General features: G+C 46.8%; 1 protein-coding gene across 3 annotated transcripts in view; it reads left to right on the top strand.

The window, feature by feature from the left end:
- PIK3C2B (phosphatidylinositol-4-phosphate 3-kinase catalytic subunit type 2 beta) overlaps positions 1-5,291 on the top strand; it is a 67,780-nt gene extending 62,489 nt beyond the window's left edge. For all 3 annotated transcript variants that reach the window (XM_039227522.1, XM_039227521.1, XM_039227523.1), the window contains 3 exons: positions 39-145; positions 1,685-1,813; positions 3,268-5,291. In XM_039227522.1, coding sequence (XP_039083453.1) covers positions 39-145; positions 1,685-1,813; positions 3,268-3,456 — 425 coding nt within the window. In that variant the 3' untranslated portion in view covers positions 3,457-5,291. The remainder of the gene's footprint in view (positions 1-38; positions 146-1,684; positions 1,814-3,267) is intronic.
- Positions 5,292-13,323: the final 8,032 nt, after the last annotated feature.

The following is a 13,323-nucleotide window of genomic DNA, read 5'->3' as shown; positions in this document are numbered from 1 at the left end:
CTGCTTTGTGACCTTCCTTGGTTTCTTTGTCCCTCCAGATGGCTCATGGGCCCGCCCTGTCGGGAAGGTGGGAGGGGAGGTGAAGTTGTCCATCTCCTACAAAAACAATAAACTCTTCATCATGGTGATGCACATCCGGGGCTTGGTAAGTAGACACACAGTCTCCCCGTGGTACTTTATCTCTCTTCTGGGAGTTTCCTGACTGGTTAGAAGTTTTCTCTCTTCCTCTCACTCGAGTAACCACAAAAGTTACCGAATACGCCCGGTGGGCCTGCTGCCAGGCCAGGCCTAAGATAGGACCAAGCAAGCAATACCAGATACAGGTTCTTACTACTGTGGTCTTTGGCACGTAGCCTAATTGCTCGGACCCTTATTAAAATGAAGATAATGTTAGCATCTACCTCCTAGAGTTATGGAGGGTTTATATGAAATAGTGCATACGGAGCACTTGACGGAATGCCTGGTATGAGTGTTGTGGCAATCATGGTGATGATTATAAGGAAGAGGCCCAAAGGGCTTAATACTGGTTGTAGAGGTAAGGCAGCTGCATGACGTCCCTAGAGCATAAGCAAGGCAGTGTATAGTTACAAAATTTGGGGTAGAATGGGAAGGAACTTGTATTAAATACCGGCAATGTGCTGGACTTTTGTAGGTTGGGACATTGGTGTGTGGCAGAAGCATGAGCTTTGGAATCAGAGCAGCCTGGGTTTCGCTCTTACAACTTCATTCATTCATTCATTCAACAAATGCTCATCAGGTGCCTGCTGTGTGCCAGGCACTGACTTATTAGCTCTAGATCTAAGGGTAAATAAAACACAATCCCTGCCTTCAGGGAGCCCCCATTCTAGTAGAAAGAGGCAGACAGACAAATAGACAAGTAACATACATGGCGGGCCAGGTAACAGTAAGTGGTCTGGAGAGGAATAAAGCAGGAAATGAATATTGGGGTGAAGTAGTGGCAGGTTTATAAAGAGTGGTCAGGGAAGCCTTCACTGATGAGGAGGTGTTCAAGCAAAGCTGGAACGAGATGAAGACTGTCCCAGGTGGGGGAGCAGTTAGATCCAGTCCTTGAGTCGGGAGCCTGCCCCAGGATGTGCTGGTTGCTGCAAGGGGCCATTGTGGCTGCAGGCTGCAGAGCAAAGGGGAGACCAGTGGATGACGGGGCTAGAGAGGGCGCAGGCCTCCGGAGCGCAATGGGAACCATTGGAGGGTTTTGAGCAGACATGACAAGATCTAATTAAAAAGGATCAGGCAGGCTGAATCACTAATTGGCTGGCCTTCAACAAGCAACCTAATATCTCTCTGACTCATTTTCCACCTCTTGGGGGTTGCTTGGATCAAATGACAAAATAGACAAAGACATTGGGCAAGGCGGGAAGAAATCTGGGGACACGGTGGCTCAATCAAAACAGACCAAGTTATGGCATGCTCCAAGCACTTGTATGAAAGTATAGACCGGGTTTAATAGGCAGTCGATTGCTGTTTTGGTAGGACACGTCATGGTAGATATTTCTATCAGAACGGAGTGAGCTGGGAAGCAGACAAAGTACGGTGCCTTGCAAGGAGCCAGTTGTGAGGGAGAAGAGTCTGGATCAGGTTGTGGTCACAGGAATGGTAATAAGGACACAGACCTATGAATCTTCTTTTTTTTAAATATTTGTAAAAACGTTCACTCCCTTTGTAGCAACTGCTCCAGGATGGAAATGACCCAGACCCATATGTGAAGATTTACCTCCTTCCTGACCCTCAGAAAACCACTAAGAAGAAAACCAAAGTGGCCCGGAAAACCTGCAACCCCACCTACAATGAGATGGTGTGTGGGGGAGGGGCTGGGGGTGGCTAACGACACCTGTCTGTGGAAATAAAGTTGTGGCTGCTTTCATGCTGCAGCGACAGGATTGCGTGCTTGTGACATAGACCAGACTGTATTCCTGTCTGGCCCTTCACATAAACAAGTTTGCTGACCCTTAGGACTGGGATTCCACAGCTGGGGCATGGCCTTGGCCCTGTCCCGTGGGGAAGAGGAGCCTGATGGTCCTTTGCTGATAATGAGCCATGGCCCCAATAAAAAGCCCTTATCTATGGTGTGCCTGGGTGACTCGTTGGTTGAGTATCCAGCTCTTGGTTTCGGCTCAGGTCATGATCCCAGGATTGTAGGATAGAGCCCTGCGTTGGGTTCTGCACTGAGTATGGGGCCTGCTTGAGATTCTCTCTCTCTCTGTCTCTCTCTCTCTCTCCCCCCCCTCCTCCCTCCCCCTCCCTCCCTCCCTCTCCCTTCCCCCCTCCCTCTCCCTTCCCCCCTTTCTCTCCCCCACGCCTCTCCTGCTTACGCTCTCTCTCTCTCTCTAAAATGAAAAAATGGAAAAAAGGAAACTTTATTTTAAAGTTTTTTTTTAATTTTTTGAGGTTTTTATTTATTTTTGAGAGAGAGAGAGAGTGAGCAGGGAAGGGTCAGAGAGAGAGGGAGATACAGAATCTGAAGACAGGCTCCAGGCTCTGAGCTGTCAGCACAGAGCCCGACGCGGGGCTCGAACCCACAAACTGTGAGATCATGACCTGAGCCGAAGCTGGACACTCAACCGACTGAGCCACCCAGGCACCCCTTTTAAAGTTTATTTTGAGAGAGACAAAGCGCAAGTTGGGGAGGGTTAGAGAGAAGCAAGAGGACAGAGGATCTGAAGTGGGCTCTGGGCCGACAGCAGTGAGACCAATGCAGGCTTGAACTCACAAACTATGAGATTATGACCTAAGCCAAAGTCAGATGCTTAACCAACTGAGCCACCCAAGTGCTCCAAGAAAAAAAGGAAACTTTTAAATAAAAATTTTTAAAAGGCTTCACCTTCCTGAACTCTAAGCAAAGAACAGTTTGTCCGTCCGTTCTTTCTCTTTCTTTCTTTCTTTCTTTCTTTCTTTCTTTCTTTCTTTCTTTCTTTCTTTCTTTCTTTCTTTCTCTTTCTTTCTTTCTCTTCCTTCCTTCTTTCCTTCCTTTCTTTCTATTTAAGTAATCTCTATACCCAACTTGGGGCTTGAACTTACGACCCCGAGATCCCCCAAGATGAAGCATCACTTGCTCTTCTGGCTGAGCCAGCCAGGCCCCCAAAAGAGCAAAGTTCTATAAAGCTCTTCTTGGGTTCCGAGTGCCTTCTCTATTCCTGTGGACTCTGGCTGGGGAGATAAGTCATCTCAGCCTCAGCCAGATCAGACCACCACAGATTTAACCGTCTCCCCGCTCTGTGTCCCCTCTCTTCCCGATCTCTGTGTCCACAGCTGGTGTACGATGGCATCCCCAAGGGAGACCTGCAGCAGCGGGAGCTGCAGCTGAGCGTGCTAAGCGAGCAAGGATTCTGGGAGAACGTTCTTCTCGGGGAGGTGCACATCCGCCTTCGAGAGCTGGACCTGGCCCAGGAGAAGACTGGCTGGTTTGCACTGGGATCTCGAAGTCACGAGACCTTGTGAGCCCAGCAGAGCCCTCCCCCCCGCCCCCAGGACCCCAGGCTGGTGGGGGTGCAGGGGGAAGAGGACTCTCCCTTGCTCGATGTGCCCTTTCCTTGTGAAGGGGCAGAGCCCCTGGCGGGCCTCCCCTCTGTCCAGGCGGATGGGGCCCCTGTGATGGCAGGTGGGGAGAGGGAGATGCTCCCTGCTGTCCCCTCCTCTGCCGACCGCATTGGGGTCGGTTGCGAGGAGCAGCTGCATGGAAGCTGTGAGGTTGCAGCGAAGTTTTAAGTTTACCTTGTGTCAAGGGAGCAATGCCTGGTTGGGGGTGAGTGGGGTGGGCTGTATGACGTAGTGTTCTGGGGGGGGCGTCTTTAATTTTATTTTTAAAAAATGAACTGGTAATGTTGTCCTGACTGGACAAGGAAGCCTCGTGAGAAGGAACTTCCATATGCCTCGGAAGGCAAACGAGGAAGACTTTGGACTTTTTGTATGATTAAGGTTCTTATTGGACTTTCCCCTTAGGGTTCTGTTGGTTTGCTTGTTGGTTTTTCCGTTTTGTGTTTTCTGTCTATAGGAATTATTCGGGGAGAGGCCCAGTGGGTCCTTGGTTAGAGCCCTCCCTAAGCGCAGGTCAGGGAGGGACGGGAAGGGCTGGCGTGCTGGACTGAGGCTTGCTGCGGGCCTTTCTGATTTTGCCTCCAAAGGAGAGCAGTGTGATACCTACGTGTGTAAGGAAGGGCCTTCCGAACGGGCCCCACAGAAGACCTGTGTTCAGGGACCTGGGCTCTTTCAGGGGGAGCTTTTCCTTTCATCTTCCCCGACTTTGCAAGGCCTCACTCTGAATCCGGTCTTCTACCCCTCCGTTCTCACGGCCCCTCTGGGGACCACCTGGTCCCCTTGAATACGCTGGGGGTGCTCCTCCATAGGTCTCTCTCTCTCCCTTCCTTGTTCCCTGGCAGGAACTGCCTCATAAAGTGCTGCCTGTGCCCTCAGATTTGGTTCCCTGCAGGGGTATCCAGGCCCTGGGGAAGGGGACTCTAGGCCGCAGATGCCAGTGTCGCCCCACCACCCTTTTTTTGTGTGCTGCTCTTCCCAAACTCCATTTCTGTCACAGTTTTTAAAAATAAGTTTCCCTCATTCTGTGGGGCCATAAACCTATTTCGTCTGGAACCAAAGGGATGCCCTAAGTGGAGGACCAGGGGCCCTGGGGTGGGGGGTTCCAGCGATGTTCTTTGGTTGTGAGAAGGCTGGATCGGAGGGGCTGGTCGATCCCCGGGAGCTGAGCGAGGAGCGAGACCTGGTCTCTGGTCTTTCACACTTTTTTATTCCCTTCCGGATGGAGTTCAGATTCACTCTTGTGCTTTACTCCAAAGGGTTGTATTCCTTGGAAGAAAGAGGGAGAGACTTCGAGTTTGATATTAACTTTTTAAAACAGAATTGGCGGGATGTACCCCAGGATCGGGGCAGGGAGGGAATCAAGGATACTCTGAACTGTACCCCCCAGTTTCCTTCTCAGCTCCAAGAATCAGAAATCCCCCCCCCCCCCTTTGCTGACTCATTCCATAACCAGAGAAAGAAGCTCCACTCACTGAAGCCACAGGGTAGCAAGGGAAAGGTAAACTTTTAGGTTAAAAAATGTCGAGGCCAAGATGGCCATTGTGGGGGAGGGGCTGAGGGAAGTGGGGAGCGGGGGTGGATGGACCAGAGATGTGTTACTGGCTTATTGCCTGTAGCTCATTTTATTTTGACCCTCTCTGCCCCTGATTTAAAGAGGTATTACTGTACCCGCTTCCCTTGTAGCCGCTACTTTCTCTGGAATTGTATTTTCTAATAAATGACATTTGAGAAAAACAAAACTATTGTTTTCAAAACTGGTCGATGTTTACATTACGACACCTGGTATACAAGATGAAAATAATGATAGGAGTGGTCTCACGATTGGGAGGTTTGCTGTGCATGGGTGCACTGCCCCAGGCATTTGACGCTTGTTAGCTAAATCTAGCCTCCAAACAATGTGATCAGGTGAGTAGTCATATCCCCATTTTATTGATGAAGAAACAGAAGCTTGGTATAACCTCTCTTCAGGACACAGCCAGTCAGCCTTGGATCTGGAATTGGAATCTAGGATTGACTCCAAACCTTGTGCAAACTCATAGGTAATGTTTAATATAGTCCTTTAAGTTGGCATAATGTTTGTTAGTTTTCACAGGGTTTTAATATAAATGATGTCATTTGGTTCATTCATTAATTCTATCAACAACCATGTACGATGCTTACCAGTGCTACATAGTGTGATGCCTCCATTCACAAAGAATATTGTTCCTAGGGTTGTGTACTGGGCCCTGGGCCTTGGGCCCCGTACCAGCCTAAGGGTTATAAAGACAAATTAAGACAATCTCTGCATTTAAGAAGTTTACTGCTGGGGCTCCTGGATGGCTCAGTCTGTTAAGCATCTGGCTTTAGCTCAGGTCATGATCTCGCGGTTTGTGAGTTCGAGCCCCGTGTCGGGCTCTGTGCTGACAGCTCAGAGCTTGGAGCCTGCTTTGGATTCTGTGTCTCCCTCTCTCTCTGCCCCTCCCATGCTCATGCTCTGTTTCTCTCTATCTCTCAGTAATAAATAAATAAATGTTTTTAAAAATGCATTAAACAAAAAAAGAATTCTACTGCCTAGGGGCGCCTGGGTAGCTCAGTCGTTTGAGCATCGTACTCTTGATTTGAGCTCAGGTCATGATCTCGAGGTTCACAGGATTGAGCTCTCCGTCAGGCTCCCAGCTGACAGCACGGAGCCTGCTTGGGCTTCTCTCTCTCTCTCTCTCTCTCTCTCTCTCTGCTCCTCCCTCCCCTCCATAAATAAATAAACTTTAAAAAGTTTACCGCCTCATGATATTTAACCAACCCCATTTTCTAAAAGAGGAAACCACCTCTGAGATGCCCTACAACTATTAAGTCATCAGAACAGAGCCATAACCCAGAACCTGCCAAACGGAAGAAGGAGGCGATGTGACCCCTGTGCCAGCATTTCACCCAAAAGTTTTCAAAACTCTCCAGGGGGGTGTCCTATGTCACATGGGGAAATTTTGTGAGGCTTCCAGGGGACTTTGAGTAGTAAACAGTGGGAAGTGTTACCTACATGCGTGTGTCTAAGTGGTTTTGAGATGTCACTGCAGTTCTGGACAAGTCCCAGTGGGCCTTTTAAAAGTTACACTTGAATCTGGCAAGAGTCTTAGTTGAGGAAATCTCTTGGCCAAATGGGGCAGAAATCTGAACCACCCTGAGGGAGGGGGTGGGGGTGAGAGCTGGGAGGACTTGCTCAGGGACGAGAGAAGCCAGAGGATCCCAGGAGGGCTGGGTTCTCTGGGTTCAGGGAGAGGTGGCAGAAATGAAGTGGCCTGACTGGCTGGGGTTTTTGGGCAAAGATTCTGTAGGACTTGAAAGGTCAAAATGAGGCAGCGTTTTTAGGTCAGGAGATAACTTCGGTGGCTGGGACCTCTGTGCGACAGACAGACTGAGGTATCTGTTCAACAAATCACACGAATGGCCTTCTCTGGGTCAGGCACTGTGGCTGCTAAAATGACAAAGATGTAGATCCTATCCTCGAGGAAGTCCCCATCCAGCTAGGCAGACTGGGAACAAAGAACCGCAGTGCAGCGACTCAGGGCAGGAAAAGAGAGGGGCCGGGTGGGCAGAGAGGGTTTCACAGGGAGAGACTGGAACTTAGCTTTAAAGTCAATCAGAACTCCGGAGTTTATTCTTCCGGCCATGGGGCTGCCACCACACTAAGTGTTTGAGGAAGGGACTGCAGTGCTCCGATTTACATTTTAAAAAGGTCATTCTGGCCACTGAAGCACGACTGGACAGAACGACGTCGAGGCAGAGAAGGTCCTTGCAGGAGTCTGGGAGGGAGACAATGGCAGCGTGGGGACAGGTAAACTCTGGATAGAGAATTCGTGAATTGCAAGGTAGTACTGACAGGATTTGCTGATGGATTAGATGTGGAGCTGGGAGGAAGCAAGGGTGACTCCTGAGTTCAGGCCCTTGGCACCTGAGGGAGGAGGACTGGGGGCATTACGGAGCGTGGGGGAGATGGGCTTGCGGGAGACAAATGAAGAGTTTTGCTTTGGGGGAGCTCCTGGGGGGCTCAGTCAGGTAAGTGTGTGAGTTGGGCCCCCTGGCTGGCTCAGTCAGTAGAGCATGCGACTCTTGAACTCATTGAGTTCAAGCCCCATATTGGGCATGGAGCCTACTTAATAACATTATTTTTTTTTTTAAGTTTTGTTTTCATCACGATAAGTTTGAGATGTGTGGACATCCCAGTGGTGAGGCTGGAGAATGGAATCTGAAGCTCATGGGAGAGGTCAGCCTAGAGTTTAGGTATGGACGTCATCGGCATTATGTTGAGATCACCTAGATTAGAGAGGCTAGAAAAAAAGACGTGGGTGGACCGAGCTCTGGTCTGGGCCAACATTCAGAGGAGGGAGAGGAGGAGGAGGAGGAGCCACTGGAATTGTAAGGAGTGGTGTCATGGGGGCACAAAGACAAGTACTCAGTTCCTTAGGACTGCTGAAAAAAAAAGCACCACAGGCTGGTGGCTCAAACAAGTGAATTTGCTCACAGGTCTGGAGACTTAGAAGGCCAAGATCAAGGGGTTGGCAGAGTGGGTGCCTTCTGAGGGTTGAGAAGGCGAATTTCTTCTGTGCCTCCTTTAGCTGCTCCTAGCTTGCTGGAAGTCGTCCACATTCCTTGACTTGTAGGGGCATCCCTCCAATCCCTGCCTTCGTGTTCACACAGTGCTCTCCCTGCGTGTACATGTGTTTCATGCATGTGTGTCTGTGTCCCAAGTTAGCCTTTGTATACAGACACAATCAGATGGGATTAGACCCACCCAATGACCTCATCTTAATTTGTAAAGGCCCTATTTCCAAATAAGGTCTCATTCACAAATACTGCGGGGTTAGGACCTTAACATCTTTTAGGGGGACACAATTCAACCCACAATAGTTAAAGGATTGGACTTGGCAAATGTTCCTGGTGACCTTGATAAAGGCTGTTTGAATGAGGGGTGGTGGGGACGAAGGCCACATTGGAGGAGGCTGAAGAGAGATTAGGTCATGACAAAGTAGACACCCTGATCATAGAAAGCTCTCGAGAAACTTGGCTGTGGTGGTGCAGAAACTTGGAGGGACACGAATCTGAGAGAGTTTTATTTTTAAGATAGGTGATACTAACTGCATGTGAGTGCTCTAGAAGCTTGAGAGACAATTCTATGTTACAGGAAAGGTGCTAAGGAAGGCTCGAAAGGACAAGATCCAGGAGGTTTCTGGGCCACCTGGGCTCAGTCGGTTAAGCACCCAACTTCGGCTCAGGTCATCATCTCACAGTTTGTGGGTACAAGCCCCACATCAGACTCTGTGCTGACAGCTAGCTCAGAGCTGGAGCTTCAGATTCTGTATCTCCCTCTCTCTCTGACCCCTTGCTCACACTGTGTCTCTCTCTCTCTTAGAAATAAATAAAAACATTTTAAAAATTTCAATAAAGATCCAGGAAGTTTCTTTTTTTTTCTTCTTGAGATAGAGAATCTTTTAATTTTTTTAGTGTTTGTTTATTTTTGATGGAGAGAGAGAGAGAGAATGAGAATCTTCCCTGGGATCATGACCTGAGCCAAAATCAAGAGTTGGACGCTCAGCACACTGAGCCACCTAGGCACCCCTAGGAAGCTTCTTTTCTTGTTATGGGATTGAAGACAGAGTATACAGGTCCAAATGCAGGTAGATCGGTGGATTTAGTGGTGGCAAGATGTTTATGTCCAATTGTATCTGGTTTCTCAATGAAGTATGAGGTGTGATCCTAAGCCGAGAATGTGTATTTAAGGGGATGCTGAAAATTGGAAGAAATTGTGAAACACTCTCAGAGTGTGGGATAAACAAAGGGACTCCGGAACTATGAACTGCTGTAGGAGTGCCTGGCACTGAGGAAATTTGTGGTCACAAATGTGAAGCAAGTCAGTCGGCATGGATGAGTGCTTTTCTTCAGCAATGATTAGCTGCAAGTGTGTAGACTCAGAAGAAGTGGGTAGTTGGGTTTAACTAGGGTTGGAATTTTGCCAAAGAAGAGCAAGAGAACGAAGGGTCTTTTCAGTGGGATAGTTTTTAATACTGGATTATGGAATTCACACTGGGTAAGGAGGGTGAGAAATCACACACACACACACACACACACACACACACACACAAAGGTGGAAATGCAATGGTGTGGAGGTTTCTAGGGGTTGATAGGTCACTGAATAGGGACACCGGGGCAGTGAGTTAGAAAGATGGCAGGCGGTGGCCACTCGAAGCGTGGGATGGTTAGAAACAAGATTTTGGAGGTGGTACTGGCAGGAAGATAAACTCACAAGCTATATACCCTTTATCTCAGGCCTGCAAAGTCTTTTAAAATAAACATAATTAACTGAGGTTTAAACCTTATCTTCTGCCAAGGCGCCTGGTGGCTCAGTCGGTTAAGCATCCAACTTCGGCTCAGGTCATAATCTCACCAGTCGTGAGTTTGAGCCCTGCTTTGGGCTCTGTGCTGACAGCTCGGAGCCTGGAGCCTGCTTCAGATTCTGTGTCTCCCTCTCTCTCTGCCCCTCCTCCACTTGCACTCTGTCTCTCTTTCTCTCAAAAAATAAAGAAACATTTAAAAAATTAGAAAAAAATTAAGTGAGAGAAAGCTGTCTGAGCCCCGCATCGGGCTCTATGCTGACAGCCAGCTCAGAGCCTGGAGCCTACTTCAGATTCTGTGTGTGTCTCTCTCTCTGACCCTCCCCTGCTCACACTCTCTCTCTCAGAAATAAATAAAACATTAAAACGTTTTTAAAAAATAAATAAACCTTATCTTCTGCCAAAGTACCAGTCAGCTTGCCAGTCCAAGGACTTCTTGTCTTCACCAGCAGCCATGAAGCTATGGCAACACCTTGTTATCTCTGTGTCCAGAGCCACCTTCCCTCTACCCTCTAGACCATAGCAGGCTTGCAGAAGCTGGTTTCCACTTTATTTTCCTGTTGGGACTGACAGGGCTAAGTCACAAATTCTTATAGGTTTTGATACTTTATGATTGTGTTTTTTCCCCCTTAAGAACAACTTCCAAGGTAAAGAGAATAAAGTTATGTATTCAAGGACTAGATGGGGAAGGGGAGGCTCACTCAAGAAAGCTTTAAGGGGCGTCTGGGTGGCTCAGTCGGTTAAACATCCGACTTCGGCTCAGGTCATGATCTCACCACTTGTGAGTTTGAGCCCTGCATTGGGCTCTGTGCTGACAGCTCAGAGCCTGGAGCCTGCTTCGGATTCTGTGTCTCCTTCTCTTTCTAACTCTCCCGCACTTGCACTCTGTCTCTCTTTCTCTCAAAAAATAAACAAACATTAAAAAATTAGAAAAAAAATAAGTGAGAGAAAGCTTTAAGAAAATTTGAGGGGGGGGGGATGTGGTGTTAGCAACAAAGTTGAGAGTAGAAAAAAAAAGGCTTAGCCATAACGAACATGCTGTTATTTCAAAAGTTTTTTTAAGTTTATTTATTTTGAGAGAGAGAGAGAAAGAATACCAGTGGGGGAAGGGCAGAGAGAGAGGGAGAGAGAGAATCCCAAGCAGGTTCTGCAATGTCAGCATAGAGCCCAAAGCAGGGCTCAAACTCACAAACTGTGAAATCATGACTCTAGCCAAAGTCAAGAGTCAGACTTATTTTTTAAATTAATTAATTAATTAATTTTTAAATTTACATCCAAGTTAGCATATAGTGCAACAATGATTTCAGGAGTAGATTCCTTAATACCCATCACCCATTTAGCCCATCCCCCTCCCACAAGCCCTCCAGCAGCCCTCTGTTTGTTATCTATATTTAAGAGTCTCTTATGTTTTGCCCCTTCCCTGTTTTTATAGATTTTTTGCTTCCCTTCCCTTATGCTCATCTGTTTTGTGTCTTAAATTCCTCATATGAGTGAAGTCACATGGTATTTGTCTTTCTCTGACTGAAGAGTCAGACGTTTAACTGACTGAGCCACTCAGGTGCCCTTGATGGCTGTTATTTTTAAGTATCAGTACTCTTCCATTCATTCAGCAAACATTATTGGTCACCCGTTATGTGCCAGACAACATCTCCGTCAGTGGTTCCCTATCTTTTTGGGCTCAGGATCCTTTTTACACTCTTAAAAGTTATTGAAGACCCCAAGGAACTTTTATTTATGTGTATTATATATCTATCAATAGTTACTGTTCAAGAACTCAGAACTGCAGAATTTAAAAATATTCATTAAAAATCATAAACCCACTACATGGCAATACAACACTTTTAATGAAAAATTATTTTCCAAAACAAAACAGTATAACAAGAGGAGGGACATTGTTTTACTTTTTTTCCCCCAAATGTCTTTAATATCAGGCTTGATAGAAGATAACTCGGATCTCCTATCTGCTTTTGCATTCCACGTGTTGCCAGATCACTTATCATGTATTTTCTAGAAGATACATGTCCACTGTACACGCATGAAAAAATGAGAGTTGAAAATAACAGCTTTGTATTATTATGAACATTATTTTGGCATTGAGGTCCCTGTAACAGGGTCTTAAAATGGGATCCCTGAGGGTGCCCGGATCATATTTTGGGAACTGCTGGCTAGGTGTTGAGAAATAGCCCTCAAGAAGCTGAAACCAGCAGGAAAGAACATTTACAGGTATATATAGTGTAGCGTGTTAAGTGCTCAAATAGTGTATAATAATACAGTCCTGACTGGGAAGGCCAACGTATTTCAAGAAGGGGTTGATGTTTGAGTTGGACCTTGAAGCATGAGTACTTATGTAAGGGAGAGGAAGAGGTCTTTCTTGGCTGAGAAACAGCACAAATAAAGGCAGGACACAAGTCCAATGTTCTAGAGTATTAACACGCATGAACGGAAGTTACTGAAGAGAAGTCTGGCAAAGTATAGGAGGAAGGACAGGGTGTACAGAGCCTTGACTGTGTAGGCAATGGAAACAACTGTTAGCTGATAACAAGAATTAGCTGATGTTTATACCCCTACTCTATCTAAGCTAGGCACTGTATTAGGAATTTTGTTCTCTCACCAACGTGTTGAAAGAGGAGTTATTCGTCTCATTTGACAACCAAGAAACTGAGTCCTCAAGTATTTAATTTTCATGCTTAGATCTCTTTTCTATTATTAACCTGACTCCTATTATTAACACATTTTTTTCCTGAAGTTCTTAGGATTGAAAGTGAGATATTTCCAGAGTTATGGATAAGACAATAAGGGGTAAAACTTAGAAACGGAGGACCTCTTAGATTCCTAGAAGGAAGCAGCTGTTCTTTGAACCGTCGCATTGAAGCCGGTAGAGCAACTGGCTTCCTCCTGGCTCCTGAAAGACCTTTCTGCAGTCCCTAAGTGCTCAAAATTGCCACACTCCGTCTGTAATAGATTTTTTGAGGCGTCAGTGAAAAACTTGTAGCAGAAAAAAGAAATGAACTAAGACCAAACTCACAAGAGAATCAAATATAGCAAGTAAAATGATCACATTTTTTTCAAAGGATTATGTTCTGTGTGTCCTTTGCCTATTGTATCCTGCGGTTCTGGGCAGCTCAGGACATAAATAGGACTTGAATGTGTTGCCTCCTGGGAGGCATATGAGAGTCAACAGCTCCGAGGATTGTGTTTCTTTCCTCCTCTGCAACTTCGGTTTGCCCCTCTGGAAAGGGGACAGTCTAATAGGGACACGGCCTAAAAGACAGGAGTTCACATTTTCGTGGGGATGTATGTGGGTTCGATACCGAAAGCTGGGTTCCAGGCAAAGCTAAGTAATTTAGAAACTCGAAAACCGAAAGGCCACGAACGCATAAGAATGACTCATTTTCACTTATGATTTTGC

Source organism: Hyaena hyaena, unplaced genomic scaffold (assembly GCF_003009895.1).
Source record: "Hyaena hyaena isolate Hyena2069 unplaced genomic scaffold, ASM300989v1 scaffold_28, whole genome shotgun sequence".
Lineage (NCBI taxonomy): Eukaryota > Metazoa > Chordata > Mammalia > Carnivora > Hyaenidae > Hyaena > Hyaena hyaena.
This window is presented reverse-complemented; position numbering and strand designations above follow the sequence as displayed.